The sequence below is a fragment of the Drosophila yakuba genome, chromosome X (assembly GCF_016746365.2).
Source record: "Drosophila yakuba strain Tai18E2 chromosome X, Prin_Dyak_Tai18E2_2.1, whole genome shotgun sequence".
Lineage (NCBI taxonomy): Eukaryota > Metazoa > Arthropoda > Insecta > Diptera > Drosophilidae > Drosophila > Drosophila yakuba.
Genome location: NC_052526.2, coordinates 19,335,410 through 19,353,678, shown reverse-complemented (window position 1 = coordinate 19,353,678; position 18,269 = coordinate 19,335,410). Strand labels below are relative to the sequence as shown.

Genomic DNA, 18,269 nt, shown 5'->3' with positions numbered 1-18,269 from the left:
CAGTCCACCTACCCATTTATTTATTCATTCAGTCACTTTGACACGACTGATTTGATGACGGAACAAATTTACATTTATTACTTGTCGTTGTTTTAGGAATGTGAACGAAGGAAAATATTCAAATAACAATATTTATATATTAAGTATAGCGTGGCTTTGTGCTGTTATTATAAATATAAATCAACAATGCGCAAACGTTTATTTTAATAGGATAATTCACTCACTCAGGTTCGGTAACCATTAAGATTTCACACTCATATATACACTTATATATATGAACAGCATATGTACATAAGGACAAATAAAAAATGTGATGTGTTATGTCAATTTGTTTTCTATTTGTCTGCATATTACTAAACTGCATGTAGAACACAATTATTACTTCGCTTCCAATTGAAATAAATAATACAAGTGATTGGTGATAGAATCAAATCAGATAAATAATGTAAATCAAAATCATGAGCTCTTGTGAATAATAAGTGGGATTCAAAGCAGAAAGATGAATCGGTGCTGTTTTAAATGCTTTTACCCAAGTTTTTCTTATTGCTGCGCCACATTTTATGTTTTTCTGCTGCCGCTTTCCACTGCCGGAACTTCTTTGTGCCTCCTTCTATTTCCCTCAGTTGATTAATAATTCGTTGGGCTTTCCACGCCTTTTCTTGTGTCCAGCCATAATTCTTGTGGCGCCGCCTGTTGGATAAAAACGAAGCGAACACGAACACAACAACAACAATGCGAGAAAAAACCAACAAACAAAAAACAACATACAATTTATTGGTCATGCAAAAAAGGAGGAGGTACCTTTTATACCCTTTTTTTTCTACCTGTACTTTTGCGGTGGATTTTATGTATTTTTGTGTTCGCCTTTTTTTCTCTATCTTTTTTTTTTATTCCTGACAAACTTTTTCTGCCTTGCCATGCATTTTATTTGTGCCTGCTTGTTGTTCCTATAACTGCATTTGAAGGCAAATTGTAAAAATCATTTGCTGACTTTTTGCCGCCAAAGTTTTGCCTCCCCCCTTTTGCCACGCTCGTGTTGCAATTTAATTGCAAAGTCTAGTTTTATTTCGTTTCGTTTTCGGGGAAAACTGTCTTCTTGTCGCCAGCCAACTGAATTGATGCCTCTTTTCTGTGGGGCAAACTCTATCCCTGGCCAGCAGCTTTACACACAGATGTGTTCAACCTAATAGCTGTATCTGTTTGTTGCTCTAACTACATTAAATAAGAATAGTGTACTTTAACTACCTGGTATATTATGCTATACTCGTGTGAGTTTGAAAGAATGATAATGCATTCGTAGGGAAAAGGATTCATACATAGATATTTATGAGTGGCTAAACTGCCATTATTTTGCGCTCTGGCATCGTTATAGAGGTTTATCTCAACGGGTCCTAGATGGCTTCTGCCAAAGTCAGATGTGGCCAACACAGACAATCCATTTTGTCAGCCAACAATTGAAGCGGAATGTGGTTTTTCTTTCCTTGTGGTTTGAATTCCTCCTCCTCTCTATTTTTGTTCTCTCTTGTTGGAGAAAGTGCAATTTTAAAGGCCGAGGGTGGCGAAATCGAAATGGACAGTCGAAAAAGCAATTAGGCGAAAAGGTTGCTGTGGAAAAGCATACAATCCATACAAATTACCAAACAGCAAGTGCAACAGAGTGGAGTGATCAAAAGAGTTATGTGATCGGCTATAAAAGATGCAAATATACATGAAAAAAGTATCTTTAGTATACATATAGATACCTATTAATATAAAATGTTTATATACCTGGCAGTATACATTTTTGAAATATGAAAATACATGAAGGTATTGGTATCCCAAATTTTCCGTATGCAAGTCAATGCAAGCTCTCACACACGGGCACGTGCGAGAAATAGGAACATGGGGAGGCACATAAAAGTATGCTAAATTATTTCTTCGTCAGGACACAAACATACATATATGTCAAACCTCCTGACGCAGCACAGCACCTGAACAAAAAAGGACTGTGGAGCAGGTGGGGCTTGTTACGGGGATCCTGCTGAAGGCTCCTCTTTATGGAGGGCAAAACGGGGCACTAAACATGTCCTGGCAAGCTGCCATCTCCCTTTATTGCTAACCCCCTTCCCCCCAGCCCCCCCCCCCCCCCCCCCTCTGCGAAAGGACTTGGGAATCGCATTCTGCATCTGCCGATCCTTCGGCTGTCTCCTCCCTCGGCTGTCAACAGTTGGCACTGACTAATTAAATCTGGCATCGATTTCTCTCAAAAGTTTTTCATGCTTTCCATGCTTTTCAATGGTAGTGTGAATTTTTATTCTAGAACAAAGGCTACACTTCAAATTGTTTTTAATTATATGCCGATACAAAACAAAGATCATTAATTGTTTGGAATTAAATCAGTGCACGGCTTATTTCTAAAAGAAATTATATTATTTGTTAATTGGGCTCAATGCATTTATCGTTTTTTTGAAAATGCAAAGTTCAAGCAAAAATTAAAATGTGATGTGTACATTTTCGCATTTTCCATTTGGGTGTCTCTCTCGTTTTGCGTTGTCAAATGCACAAAACACGACACAAAGGACACTCGCACACATTGGCTGTTGGATAGTGGGTTTGGTTTGGTTTGGTTTGGTTTGGTTTCGTTTCGTTCAGTTTAGATTCTGGTCCTCACTGCTGCAACTGCTCTTGTTATTGTTATCCTTGTGGTGCAGTTTTAATAATTCAAAGTGCCTGCAATAGACGGGCTGCTTACTGCTCATTGCCTGTCCGTCCTTGTCCTTTTGTTTGGCTTCGAAAGTCGCACTGCCTGCACACGCAGTAAAACGACGATGGACATTCGTGGCCCAGCAGGGCACATTACGTATACGCCCCATACAGCCCTCTCCTCTGGCTGGCAAATAAAAAAACAGCCAGCAAGGTACGCAGCAAGGCGTTGACCAGACGATGGAGTCCTTTCGTTTGTCCTGCCAACGTCACGATCCGCATTTCAAGTGAATGTTCAACATTCAAAGTGGTTGCAAGTCAATGGCTCAAAGCAAATAAATTTTAAGCACATAAAGTCGAAGAAGCAGTCGAAGACTGTCACGAACTTGATTGGAAAATATAATTCCGATGTGTGCCTTATTTCTCAAAGTAATTCTATTGAAAATGTATGCATTTTTTAAATTCTATGCAATTAGAACCACTAATGCCATGAAAAGAACCATTGATATGTTCATAATGGCACTACATACAGAGGGAAATAAAAAGTATCAAAATCTTGAAGGATATACCCTTCAATCTCGGGCGCATAATTATGGCCAAAGTAAGGCGACGAAAAGGGTTAAAAGGGTTCAAAGGGGGCAACAGTGCTGGGCAAATAGTTCCACTAATTAGAGACAGGCTGCAAGGACACGCGGATGCAGATGATGTCGCAGTTTGTTTGTTGATTTAGCCGAAGGCGGCCCAACTCAGTGGGGATCAGGGGGGATAAGGTGGGTTACATGTTACGGGTCACGGGATTGCAGAATACAGAATGCAGAATGAGAATTTGTATTTTCCATTCGGGTTTTTTCCTTTTCCTTTTTTTTTTTTTTGGGGGGCTTTTTTTTCCAGTCGGTACCGAGAAGTTAACTCGATTTGTGCGGAATTTGACAGGCCGAAAAAGGAACCAAGCGAGGCTCCGCAACTTCGACTTGGTCGTTCCAAGGACACACTGGTAGCAGCAGCAGCAGCAGCAGCGAGGAGGAGGAGCCTTGGGATTGGATTTGGGATTTGAATGCAGCCAAAGGAAAACATCTGCCCAGCCTGCGGGGCAAAAATGCACGGAAACAAAGCGACAAAACAGAAGCAGGAGCACTAGTAGCACCAGCAGGAGGAAAAGCAATGGAAAAACGAAACCCTCTCCCCCCAAAAATGAACGAAAAACACAAAAAAAAGAGATGGAAATTAGAGCAAAGCGAATGCAAATGACAAAATAATGCGTTCTCAGGCAGGAAAAATGTTTTGGTGGCCAAATGGCAAACGAAACACGAAATATGATGCTGCTGACCAAGCTCAAAGTACGATTTTGGTGGCTATAATTTAATAGTGAAATATTTTCGACTGAAACAAGTCACGCTGAATATTAATTTGAATTTAGGGGATTTAAAGCTGCAAATTTAAGTTGCAATCTAGGCAGAATGTAGCTATACACAATGTGATCTTAATTACATGTTTTAGTCAGAAAGCAAGTAAATCAAGTATACACAACGTTGCACCAATTTTTTTTTTAACGCCTTTCGACTATTCTAACTGTATAATAACTAATTTGAATAAAAAAGTAAACTATCTCGTTCTTAGTAAAAAAGCAAGTATACGCAGTATACGCACAAGTATACGCAAGTGTACCAACTATATTTTTTGCCGCCTTTCGGCCATTACGCATACGCAACGTTGGCTGTCTTATCCAATTTAAAATGCCTCCTTGCACAGGGAAGAAGGTGGTGTTGATAGTGTAAAACCGGGCACAAAATGGAGCTGGGAATAAATTGCAATTTACTTGCGTAAATTTAATAAAGTTTTCACCCCTCAATTTTCCGCTCTTTCCGATTTTAAACGTTGCTGTGCAACTTGTTGTAATGCAATCTGTTTGCCGTTCGCCTTGAGCCGCAATTTTATGAAAAGCTGTTGAAAATAATTAAGATGAAATGCCAAAGATTGCTGCACATCGTTCAGTTCTTATACATATATATCTTCAGATGCAGCTGCCTGGTTTCTTGGTTCTTCTTCGCCTTTTAGTGGGTTGTTTTTTTTTCATTTGTAATGGATCTTGTTATTATGCAATTTACCACGCAGAAATGGCCGACATATATCTTTATGGTGGGGTTGGGTATTTTCTCAAAAATTACGCTTTCTATGCATAAATTTTACGTTGTGCCCAAACGCATATCAATTTATACCCACTATCTATTTAATTCACTTGCGTCTCTGCGGCTTAGAAAATCCAATGTTGCCCTTGCCTAATCACACGTAGAGCGATTTGTCACGAATTACAACTAATTGAAATGCCTCAACATGTTAATTGAAAATGTAATCCATTAATGCCCGAAAATGCCAACAGTGTCCCGCTCTTTTTCGACTGCGAGAAAAAGTGTGTTGAGAGCCCTTTTGTTTGGGATTAATTAAGCGCCAAAAGACGCAGCTTCATTAATTGAAATAAATAGGGAAAAAAGCACTGAGGAGCTGCTATTCCGTTGTTAGACGAAACAAAAGAAAAAGAATTAAGCAGCCTTAGACGAAGACGAGGAGAAGCGAAATAAATTCGTCTAGGCAACAGGCGTTAATATGCAATTAAATGAAATTTCTTCCAAGTTTTCATGTATGCTCTTCTTGTACGTGTCTCTGTGTGAGTGTGTGAGTGTGTGTGTGCGTGTGTGGGTGTGTGCGTGCGTGTCGGCTCAATTAAATCCGCAAAGTGTCCCCCTTTTCCCCACTGAACACAAGACGCGTGTGCAGATCCCATGAAATGAATGCTTAAATCCTCGTCCAAAAAAAAAAAAAATAAGAAAGAAATACCACACAAAGCCAGAAAAGCAACGAGACCAGCAGAAAAATATATGAGACGAAAGTAAATACACTCTGATTGTTTAGAAGTAAAATACTATAAAATATTTATAAATACTAAATATTATAAAAAAATATTTTTGTAAAATACACAAGATTCGTTTCTTGGCTATTTTCGTATTTTTCTCGCCTTGTATTTAATATGCTCATTTCGCTAATAGAGTATGTGAGTTAAGGAAAAGGTGCGCACTTCTGTCAAATTACCCTTTGTCTCTAAAGCCCTTTGGGAATGGCAGGGTATTACATTGGCATTACGACCCACCTGGATGCCTAGAAAGTGAGAGACAAGATATTGTCAAGGTTGAATAGCTCAGGAAATATGTAGAAACGGAACGGTGGTGAAAGGAAAAAAAAAGTGAAAGGAGTGGCGAGCATTTCATTAACATTTTGCCTGCCAACTGCTAATTATGAGTTAATAAAATCGATAGATCACTGAGGATGTAGTTGCGAATGCAATTAACATGTGCAACTCAATATGTTTAATGTAAATGTATCTAAAGGAAATTCGCAATTTAAATGCTTTTATTACCAATAAAATTCAAAACGCTTAAGGTGTGTCACACGACCGAATGCTGTTGTAAATTCAATTTGCTGCGATCACTGGACGAAAATAATTGATTTTATTGCTTTTTTCGCCACACCTCAAAGGCAACAACAACACAAACAGCAACTGCAACTTGCATATGAACATTAAAATGTTAACGAGCTACACTTTTTTTTTCGTTGTGCATTTGTGTATTTTTGGAAAAGTAAACAGCAAGCCAGTGCAAAAAATAAAACAACATGCGAATAAAAACCGATTGCAATAAAATAAATCACAAACCCAATTTCAAAGGTTCATATAAATAAATACAAAGTTGATATCGCCAAAAGCGTTTTAGTGAAAAAAAACTGCATTGAGGTGAAAAAAAAAATGTACCTTAAGTGGATAAAAACAATATATATAATTAAATAAACAGTTGTTTACAATGTTCAAAATAAACAAAAAGCTACTTAATATGCCAAACAATAGATAACGTTTTCGAACTAATGAAAAATACATTGCCAATAAATATACAAAGCAAATTAAACAACAAATTTACAGTAAATACAACGAAAGCACAAGACAACACAATTATTAAAAAAGTACAAGCAAAAACGGAAATATCAAGATACAGTTATTATAATTCACATAAAATAAAACAAAAGTTGGTGATAAAAGAAAATAACTAAATAAAAAAACAATTGCGTATGAAAATGAAAAACTGCTTGCGTCAGCTGCGCAGCTGCGACGGCGTTAGCTAAAACTGCTTTACGCTCTCCAGGTGAACGGGCAAGCAGTTCAGAGAGCCAAACAGTCAGAGAGCAAGAGATAGAGAGCGAGAGAGGGAGAGGGACAGTGCCAAAGAGAGGGACTGCACCGCAGCACTGCATTCGCATTTCAGCTGCTGAAGCGAGCAGTTCGAAATGCGCACCGAAAGGCGCGACGATCGCTAAATTAAACAAAGACCAATGAAAATAAAGTAAAGAAAACACGTAACCAAAATTCGTGTGGCGCTCTCGCGAGTTGGCAACAGCCCAAAACCAAAACACAAATATTTGTTGAAAATCTCGTGAGTTGGACACAAGCAGTAATTAGAAGAAATCGCTTTTAAATATTTGACAAAGTTCACCTAATTGCTAAACACAATAAAAGTAAACCATACGAAAACTTGCCAGTTAAACAAAAAAAAAAAAAAGAATTCAAATACATAATACATATTAAGTGTAAGACAATAACAAAAAGACAGTAAACAAACTCTGATGGATATAAGTACACAAAGAAATTACTAATCATAACGTTATAATACATTTCTTAAATAATTTGAAAGAAAACAAAGTCTAAATCACAACAAATGATTAAAAACCAATTGCTTGGAGGCCTACACTATTCTTAACTATCTGGGCAATTGACTTCGATCGCCTGCATGCGTTTCTGGCCGTAATCCCCTCCAGCAAGGTGACCATGTGCAGCCGGAAATGCTTTCGCATGCCCACCCTGGTCATTTGCGGCGTCGTACTGACCATTATCCTGGTCTGCATCACGGGCATCACGCTGACGAACAGCATCAACATATCGAACATCGTCAAGCTGCGCGAGAAGGTGGCCAGCGATTCGGCGGCCGCCAATGGCGGTCACCAGGCGGCCCAAACGCGGGCGGCTCTCGTCGAGCAGCAGTACTCCACGCTGCAGCAGCATCATCTCTCCCGCAGCGATCTCAACTATATTCAGGCGGCGACGCATCCAAAGAATCTGCAGCGCCAGCTTCAGCAGCAGCAGCAACAACAACAGCAGTTGCAGCAGCAACAGCAGCAGCAACCGAATAAGATTGTCATCGAAATCGGTTTGAGCAATGACAGCGGTCCAAGCAGTGCGCCCGCAAGCAGTACCATTGGTTCAAGCAGCACGGGTCCGCGAATTCTTCAGGCGGCGGAGGCTTTAATGGAGGGAAATGTGGACTCGATTTCATTGCCAGCAGCAGCGCCGCTAGCAGCAGCCACTACTACCACAAGTTCAGCTAAAAGCTCAGAAAGCAGCCAAGGGAGCAGTGCGCCGCATAGCCCCGCAAATACCAGCAGTGCAGATATTACAATGGGCATCGCAGATCACAATCCAGGGGGCATTCAGTTCGAGCGACGCGCCCACGTTAAACAGGTATACACTGGGCGAAAATACGTTCGCTGGAAAGAGCCGGCGGTTGAATTAGAAATGTAGACAATTATCGAAATTACTTAAATTTGCATTAAGGCATCTTTTGTAGAATTCTCATTGATTTAATTTGAAATATATTGACACACTTTCGGTTTTTTAACCAGTGAAGTAAAGTAATTCAAGTTGAATATATTTCAACCAGTGAAGTAACCTAATTCAAATTGAATATATTTCTTTATTTTTTATTGTAATATCACATGAGGTTTGAATATTGATGTTATGGAGTTATAATTGTACATATGATTAGATCTTATCATGCAATCGTTGCAAAAACTCTACCTTTATAGTTATAATTTTGTATCGTTTGTGTGTGTGTAAAACCTTTGTCTTCAATTTTGTTTAAGTACTGGAATAAATATTTTCAGCTATTGAATTTTATTTTATTTACCATAACGTTCAGTGTCATAAATCACGGTAGTTTGGGTTCAATTCTCATTTGCCCTTTACTGTGTAATTTTCGCAATAACAAGAATAACACGAAAGCTATACAATTGCGAAAATTCAATTTACGTGTTTGGTTCGGTGGGGTTCGGCTCACGTTTTTCCGTTTTTCTCGCTTTCCTCGCTTTCCTCGCTTTTATTAGAGCTATCTGGCTAATCATTTGCCTGCATTGTCACGCTGGACGGCAAACACGAATTCGCGCTTTGGCAATCCATATTCCCTCCATTTCCTCCCTGCTTGGCGGGATTTGCATTTGCTTTTGATTCGATATCCCAGTCGGAAAATTTGTCATATGAGAAAGCGCCGTGTGTTTTGGCGTGTTATAGTTTTTTTTTTTTTTGTGTTTCCCCGTTTTTGTGTTTATATTTTTCGGTGGGTGTTTCCCAATTAAATTTGTCACGTTTTGTTTGCTCGCCATTTGCATATATAACCGAGTATATATAACAGTTGGTTGCCTTTTCGCCTTTTCGCCTTTTCAACGTTGACGTTGTTCTATACTTTTCTATAACTGTGTGATTTAATGGCTCGAAACTAGTTGGCACTAGTTCTAACCGATTTGGGCCGTTTTCCTAAAGCCGGTTTTCGCTTTTCTCCGGTTCAATGTTACTTAAGTTTTATGCAAATGAAAAAAATACAACATAAAACTAGTAATGCACATGTTATGCATTCAAATTACTCATTCTGTTTAATGATATTACAACTGTTTGCAGTGTCATTTGCTGTCAATAATATACTCTTTATTTTTTAATAGCATACAACTTTCTGGCGCAAGTATTATTAAATAATTCGTTGCTAGTAATGGAATAATGTACTTAATTCTTAGTTAAATATGAAAATTTAATTATAACTTAACCAACTTTTAAAACGTTTAGCGCATTTAATTAAATACGAATCATTTCGCCGCTAGTCAATTGCAAAGACAATAACAGCTAACAATTTAGAGCCTTTGAGCCCTTTGGGCATTACGACAATACAGATTATAGATTACAATAATTAACATAGTTTTAATGGCGCTGGGAAATCAAATGAATTAAACTGCACATGCATACAAAGCAAAACTTTATTTTGCGCCATGGAGCAAAAATAAAATAGACTCCCCCCCTGCGCTCCCCCTTTCCGCCCCCACTCGACTTTACCCTTTGAAAATCCCTTGTAAATCGCGCGATTTCTCTAATGCGATTACAAGAGGGCGAGGGGAGTTTGCAAAGTTCATAGAAAGAGTTACCAAACGAAAGGTGGATGCTTAATGCCCAGTTCAGTTGCACTCAGTTTTAAACATATGTATATTATTACGATATATACAAAATGTAGTTATTAAAATAAAAATAAAATCTTTAATCAAACATTTTAGTTAAAATTCAGTTTGTTCTGCACACAAAAGTTCATTTGTCCTTTGCGATAACAAATAAAGTGATTAAAAGCTCGAGTAGTAAAATAACTGGCAGTCGGAAAACTTAATTTGTTATTGTTTTTTCCCCAGCCAACCTAACTAACCTAAGCAGTCATATTCAGTCAAAAGGCAGCACTAAGCCAATTAACTTTGCAAACTTATTCCGTGTGAAATTAATTACTTGATTTCCAATGTGCACCCCACCCCTCCCCCCGTCGACTTGTGTTTTTTGTTTTGCCATATCATTGGTTAGAATAGAAGAAGATGGAAGTAGAAAGAGAGGGAACGTCGCTGTGCGAGAGAGAAAGAGAGAGAGAGAGAGAGAGAGACAGACTGGTAAATTAAGCTGATGAATTCTATATGCGACTTGCTCATTTATTTACAAACGCTAATTTTGCACACTTCCGTTTGCTGATGTCCATGACGGGTGATTTAGCTGTTTGCTAAAGCAAAATATTGCTTTTTGCCACTGCAATTGTGGATAATGAGGATGCCAAATGGATTTCAATAATAATAAGATATAGCTTCAAAGGCAAAACAACTTCCTTAAAACACTTTCATGCTACTTTTGATTACTTTTATTGGAAAATATTAATTACTTTTATATGATTACTTTTATTTGAAAATATAAATTACTTTTATATGATTACTTTTATTTGAAAATATTAATTACTTTTATATGATTACTTTTATTTGAAAATATAAGTTACTTTTATATGATTACTTTTATTTGAAAATATAAGTTACTTTTATATGTTTACTTTTATTTGAAAATATAAACATATTCCTTTTTTGTTTTGCATATTATTGAATAACTCGCATAGATGACTCTCGATTGGCATTGTCATTGTCCTTGGCTGGTTATGCACTCTATTTAATATCCGCCCATTTATCATACGCAATTCTCTTTTGACCAGAAACATGAGGGCCGTAACCTCTGCCATATCCCAGCCCATCCCCCATCCCCCTCCACTTTCGGTTGCAAAAGTTTTTCTTAATAATAAATTGCTTAACTTTTTAGGTAAACAAAAGCGGCACACTTTGCGGGTAGTGGAGGGGCGCAGTTTTTGGCTTTCAACTTGCCGCAGGCTCCTCACGTGCGGGTTGCCCCAAAAAGTAAAGTGGGTGGTAGTTGGTGGCAGGCTGCAAGTTGGCCTGTTGTGGAAATTAAAATAATTGTGAGGGAGTTGCGGCGCTACTTTTGTGTCCCTCGGGCATTCGTAATTATCGCCAAGTTGAGCTAGTTCTGCTAAGTGAACTAGTTGGCCCAAATGCACAGACTCTATTTACTTGCAGCAACTATAATTTATTTAGCAGGTTGGCCAAAATCCTAAAGATAAGTCTGCAAGACAGACGTATTCTCTGTCGTAAAGAGAGTGAAAACTTGTTTGCTGCAAAGTGCACAGGATTTTTGCATTTAACTCATCCCATTTGTGTCCTGCATAATGAAAGCGGAAACTAAGTTGTGAATTATTTCTCATTGTCGCAACAATTATCGCTTATTTCCGCTTGCCCGTCCAGCGAGTACTTACTTACTTACTTACTTTTCACATTGTGAATTTTCCTTTCGCGCTGATAAAGTGTTTTTCTTTTCGTCTCGTTCTTTTTTCTTTTGTTAATATATTTTTTTTATTTTGCTTCCACCTTCCAACGAAATACATCTGTCATGTCTGGGAGGCCGGTCATAATTTATAACCACCAATTGCAATGCAAAGCAGCCTCTTTATATGGAAAACACGCGCCTGCCGCTCACACACACACCGAAAAATTAGAGTCCTTAAACGTGCAAATATATAATCAAATATTAGGCTTCAATTATAAATAATATTTCAAATGAAAACTATTTGCAAAATTACTTTTAATCATTACATAAAACCGATAATCAAATACTCAAGCTAAATGTAAAATCATATCTAGTACTTGATACGAGTAAATATGCTTTCTCCCAGTGTACTCATGTACTTTCCGACTCTTTTACTTTCAGGTGAGTTGCAAATGAATGATTTGAGAAAACCGCTTCGCGTATTGCTCTGCTGCTTAGCGCAATATCATGGATAAAAAGTTTTGTCCAGCCAAGAAATTGGATAGAAGTGTGAGTGTGAGTGTGCAAGGTGGAAGACCAGCGAAGAAGAAATGCTGAGTGAGAAAGTGCCGCTGACAGTTGCCAACAATTCAACAATAAGCTTCAATTTGACGCTAAAAGCAGGCAGCAGAAAAACAGGACAAGGTGATACGAGGGCATGGAAGGGGGAGGCGGTGGGGGGCGTGGCAGGAGCGACAGGAAGAGTAAAAGGTGAGGGATCTGGCATGTCTTGGGAAAAGTTTTGTGAGCTCGGACAAATGCGCAAATGACAACGCCCCAATGCTTTCAATTATCATGTCCTGTTCTAGTAAAATCCAACCACCCAGCACCGCCAACTTTCTTTTCTCTCTAGGAAATTGTCCTTGGCGAAACTTTCTCCGCATATACATATACACCAGGCAATCGCGTGGAAAAACCTTAAATATATTTGAATATTTCAATGTTTGAATGTTTGAATATTCTAACAATCAGTTAGAACAACCCAAAGGAAACAAAATGAAATGTAAGATGTAAATGTAAGCTTACAACATTTGAAACTTGCAAATTAATTTTAAATAGAAATCCAGTCAACACAAAAAAAAAAAAAAAGAAATACCCATGCCCAATTACGGGGTATTGATTTCGAATTGAATTTCTGCCGATGCCCGGGGTCAAAGTTTTTGGGGCCGGGAGCGAAGCATAAGTAATCATTGTTCAATACCGGAAACTATTCAATTTCCGCATGACATGGAGCGTGCACAAAACAGACGAGGGCTGGCCAAAGTGGGCGGGAAAATAGAATCAACGCCAGAGCGCCAGAATGCCTGAATGCCTGAATGCCAGGGAAACCAAAAGCGATGGAAATCCGCACAGGGAGTGGGCTGAACACAGCCACATTCACAGCCACCGGGTTTCGAGAAACCAGAAACCAGAGATTCTGCCACTGACATTATATCCTGGCTCCTGGCTACCGGCTCATATCTTCACTTCTCCAACAGCCCAACGCCCTTGAGCTGCAGTTTCCTTTGGCTTTCCTCACATTTCTCGCACTTTTCGCCATCTCTTAACGCTTTTCAGCGAACGAAACCGTTTTCTAACGTACATTTTTGGGCGCAAAATCTGGGTTTAAACATTGGTCAATATGAGCAGGTTTTTTCAAGGGTTTTTGTAGAATAACTTGGTAAAAAAGTGTACACAGCAATAGGAATACTCGCTTTTTGACAATGTTGTTGTTTTTTCGACTTCAATATTTACCATTAATTGTTTTAAAACAATCATGCATCTAAATAAGTAACGACTTTGAAAAGATTGCTACCAATGAGCCAAACAACTTTACCCAAATGCCATGTGAGAAACTGCACTGTTGGTCTTTAATTATGTATGACTTTTAGGTAACTAATTTAAGTGCTTTTCCCAGTACTTTTTACTTGGATGCCGCATTTCGTATGTGATATGCACCTTTATAAATGAAGCTCTCATTGTTTTTGGCGAATAATCTAACAAAATTGACAGCCCAACTTTGTCTGCCTTGAACTTGATTTCAACTGTGCTGCCATTCGATGGCTTTTCCGCCTGCAGCAGCCAAAACCAACTCGCCATTTTCCGATGTGGGTGTGGTGGTGTTGGGTGGGTGGAAAAACGCAGAGTTGACTTACTTTGTTGATGTTTGGTTTCTGCCTTCTCTATACTCTGCCTGAGTTTTTCCCCACCCCACCCCACCTACCCCATTTCCGTATTTCATCTCTTGACAGTCCTAAGCTGATTTTGTCTTGCATTGCAATGCTCGAGGACATGTGCACAGCAGGTCCTTGCTCCACTCAAAGGAGTCAATTCGGTTGTCTGCACTTTCGTGGCCCTCGCTCCCCAACTGCGTTTGGTTGTCTACCCTTTTTGCCCTGCCCACCTCTCGCTCCTGATCCTTCTCCTGCTCCTTCTCCTGATCCTTCTCCTTCTGCTCCTCCTGATTCTGATTCTGATTCCGATTCCTTGTATTTTACTTATATATTTTTCTTCGATGCTGGGTCCTCTACTCCCAGCTCTACCTGTTACGCTTCGTTAACTATGCGCCGGTATAAAGAGCTTTTGGCTATCAATCAATTGTACTTATTCAATTATTTAGCACACTTTGCTATTTATCCAGCCACAGGTATGTATGGGTGAACTTTGGAAAAACTCATTCTAAATTTAGAATTTTACACCTTAAATTGGGAAAACTTTAATCCATTTAAGGTTTAAAATAATATTAAATATTTATATTATATTGTAGTAACAAAGATACGAGTATTGTACACTGCACTTTCATTTATTTTAATTGAACTGATCAAAATTCCCATAGCCATCACTTCAAACATTTTCGCAATAGATCATGGGAATTTGCGCAATTGCAGTGGATTTTTCCGAATTGGATGGCAAGAGGAAGTGGAAAGGGCACAACCATTTTGGCCATCGTTTGTTTTACGACTTTTTCTAATTGCCTGCTTTTGGTTTGGTTTGGTTTGGTTTGGTTTGGTCCCGAGGCAACCGACTCCATAACTAACCTAAGGAGGTACTAGTCCAGTAGAAGTCCTCCGCCCATTTTTGCCGGAAGGAAGCAGGCAGCTCGTCCTTTATTTATTGGCCATCTCTTCCTGTCTTCCTGCGCTGCTTTCACTTCACTCCAGTTCAATGCCGAACCAAAAAAAAAGTGCCAAAGAATAAAAGTGAAAATACGGAATGGGAAATGGGAAATGGCCATCGATAAGGAGTAGAGTCCAGTGGCCGAAAAGTGGGGAAAAAGGCAAGTGAAATGCGAAGAAATGATTTTGTACTTTTAACTCAAAATTAAACCTTGCGGGGAAATATCTAAACGAAGAATAAATATCTATCTAATATAAGAAATATCTTACCTTACCGTAAATATAATTCCAAACAAAATCGATCACTATTGAACAAACTTCGCGTATATGGCATGCAAAGAACTGCTGAAGAAGGCAATATAGTAATAAATACATTGGTTTTTGCATCTACTCTTGCATTTGAACCCAAAAGTTATGCTATAAAAATTTCCTGTGATAGAGAACTTCTACTCAAACCATTCGTTTTTATTTACCCATCTCAGTTCACAACAATGCTTACATGTGTGTTAGACGTCTGACAGAACGTACACTGCACGAAATTAAATAATTATCGTATTAAATATTTTATCTAATGATAATATTAAATATTAAATCTACTGACGTTGGACTTCATTTATTTGCACTTGAGTTTCCATTGATTGTATAAAGTAATTTTTAAGCTTAACTTTTTTACGCATGTTAGTATATTATATATTTTTTTCGGTGTAGAATCATCTAGTGCCAGACATCTAGCATCCATTTCCGCTTTTCAAAACTTCTTAAGTGAAGTTCTTAAAATCTTGGAGGACCGCAGCTGAGTTTCGTCCACTGAATGGCGTAGGAAATGGTCCTCAAGTGGTTGTGCAGGATGAGGTTTTGGTTTTAGGTTTTACGTTTTAGGTTTTAGGTTTTACGTTTTAGGTTTTAGGTTTTAGGTCGTAGGTCGTAGGTGGCAGGTTCCAGGATTCTGAAGCGAGGGATAAAGCACAGATAAAGCGGAAAAGGCAATCAGCAGCTGTGACTGCCGAAAGAGCGAAATAAAAATGCACAAACTCATTGCCATAAAAAAGCATGGAGCTTACGAAGCGAAGCGAAATGAAATGAAATGAATCATAAATATGTGATGAGTGGGAGCGAGAGGGTAGTGAAGTGTAGTGTGCGACAGTGAGAGGGATAGACTTCAAGTTCCTAGCTATTTTCATTGCATTTAGAATGTATCTAGCCACGATTTAGTGCATACATATATATTTTAATATTTATACACCCAGCTAATTGGTAATAGTTTCGTTCCAAAAAATGTTTTGTACCAAGTAGAGTGCCTTTCATCCATACAACGCTCAACCTGCCAGCTGCTGTTTTCTAAAAAACTTGCCGATAATCATCATCAACAACAAAAGGTCAAATAAATGAGGCGAATGGGGACTTGGGGTTCAGGCGATGACATTGCTATTTCTTGGAAAAGTGTTTACGTCTGGTTTTGTGGTTGTGGTTATATCCTCACAAGCAATTCAACCCATGCCATCCCACCTCGAAATAAAAAAGCCAAAGCCAAAACCAAAACCAAGCCGAAACTGTTTAATTTTTAGTTTATGTTGCATAATCTTAGGCGCCCAAAGAGAGCCGGGAATTTGGGAAGCCGAAAAGGCTAGAGTACGTTTTCCTGCTGACTCGTGTTGGAATCGGGGCCCAAAAGTGCTTACAAGACAAGTTGGCCGATAAAGATGATGGGAATGATGACACAATGATAAAGGCGGGACACCGAGGAGGGGGAGAGGTAGCAGGATGATGTGCATTTATGGTGAGCAGGCCAAAGTTGAGGTTTTCACAGCTCAATCACCAGATTGGCATTACGAAAATGGGCGCTAGAAGTGAGCTGCAACTTGTGAATACCCTTACCATTTATGCATAATAAATTGTATCTTAAATGCATTAATGTGCGTTCAAAAATGCTCAATAAGAGTGAAGCTCTGGAAGCTATGGCCAATTTTATTTTATGTACATGTATTTTGTTCCATTTGGTGCATTGAAAACTCGTGGCAAACTAGTGTTTTCACTTCATTCACTTTACGCTCCATTTGAGGGTATTTTGCTGGGTTGGTTTTTGCGGTCAACTGCTGGTCGTGTTATTAATACACTTTATGCTTGTTGATTTATGGTTATATGTGCATATAGAAATATGCCCTGGCCCCTACTCGTGTGTCCTATCATAATATTTGTGCTCTCCAAACTGCCAGCCCCCCAAAATGGGGAACTCAATCAAATTGGCGAGGCGATTGGATTCGAAAAGGTGAGGGTGGTAATGGTGGCGGTGGTAATGGAGATGAAGGGAGTGGAGGTTGAGTGAAGCTTTTGTTTGTGGCCCATCAAATATGTCAAACTCCGTGGATGACCCAGCTGAATTACGTCAATCTTGCGGCATTATCTCTGTGGCCAAAAGCTGGCGGTAGCACTTTGGTTTGTCGGGCTGCCAAATGGCGGACAAGTGATGATCCAACCCTTCAAAGGCCTCCTTCAAAAGGATTCCAAGTCGCCAGTTGAGTTCAATTCAATTCAATTCAATTAGTTATGCCACAGGCTTCTTGGCTCGTTCGTTAGTCCGTTTGGTCCTTCGGTAGGCAGCAGCAAATGCAATTACATCGCATATTTATTCATTAATGTTGGCACAACTATTTGTTATGCAAATGTGCTGGAAGTGAAACAGGAAGCACCGGCCATCGTAAATCAAATTCATAGCTCGCAGTGGTGGATTTACATAAACTGCAGGACCCCACAAGTGGCACGGGCACAGAAGGTCCTTTTCCAGGATCCAGTTGATTAAATGGGTTGCAAAAACAAAAAACAAATTTGATAGAAAAGGCCACTGAATGGCATTTTTAATTTAGTTCATTTTTTTTTTCAAATATACTTTTTCTGCGATACCTAGTGAAAGATTTAATTGAAAAAAGTATATATTAGGCAAACATTTACGATAAGCCATTATTCATTATTAAATTCGTGCTGTTGTTGTCACCATTTGCCAGCCATTAAAAGATACGAGTATATTAACAATTAAATATGAAGGTGAGAAAAAGCTGGCCAGGGACACAAAAGCGAAGGACAAAGTTGGAAGCTCAGCGAGGCGAAAACTTTGATAAAATTGTCCACATATCAAATGCAAATAAATGAAAGCCAAACAAACTGGAAACTCGAAAAAAAAACGACCAGACAAAGCCAAGCACGCGAAAAAATGGAAATAAAGTTAAACGATTCGAATTCTCCGGTGAATGGCAGCAGTATATCAAACAGGGATTTAATACGCACATCAAAATAATCCCAGGAAAAAACCCAACAAGTGTACAAAGCAAAAAAAAAAAAAACTTTATATTCCTGCCAGAACATTTAACATTGATGTTGAAAAAGGCAAACTTCATTCAACTAATGGCTTTGGCTTTCTATTGAATAAACAAATTCGCCAACAGCATGATTTAATAAAATTCAATTTGTTATGG

At 38.8% G+C, this 18,269-nt stretch overlaps 1 protein-coding gene across 4 annotated transcripts in view; it reads left to right on the top strand.

The window, feature by feature from the left end:
• LOC6525999 (mannosyl-oligosaccharide alpha-1,2-mannosidase IA) overlaps positions 1-18,269 on the top strand; it is a 58,692-nt gene that overhangs the window by 17,556 nt on the left and 22,867 nt on the right. The window contains exon 1 of one of the 4 annotated variants that reach the window (XM_015191094.3): positions 6,352-8,236. The exons of the other annotated variants lie outside the window; for them this stretch is intronic. Within the exon in view, the coding sequence (XP_015046580.1) occupies positions 7,547-8,236 (690 nt within the window). The 5' untranslated portion in view covers positions 6,352-7,546. Of the gene's footprint in view, positions 1-6,351; positions 8,237-18,269 lie in introns of those variants that run through there. 4 annotated transcript variants of the gene reach the window in all.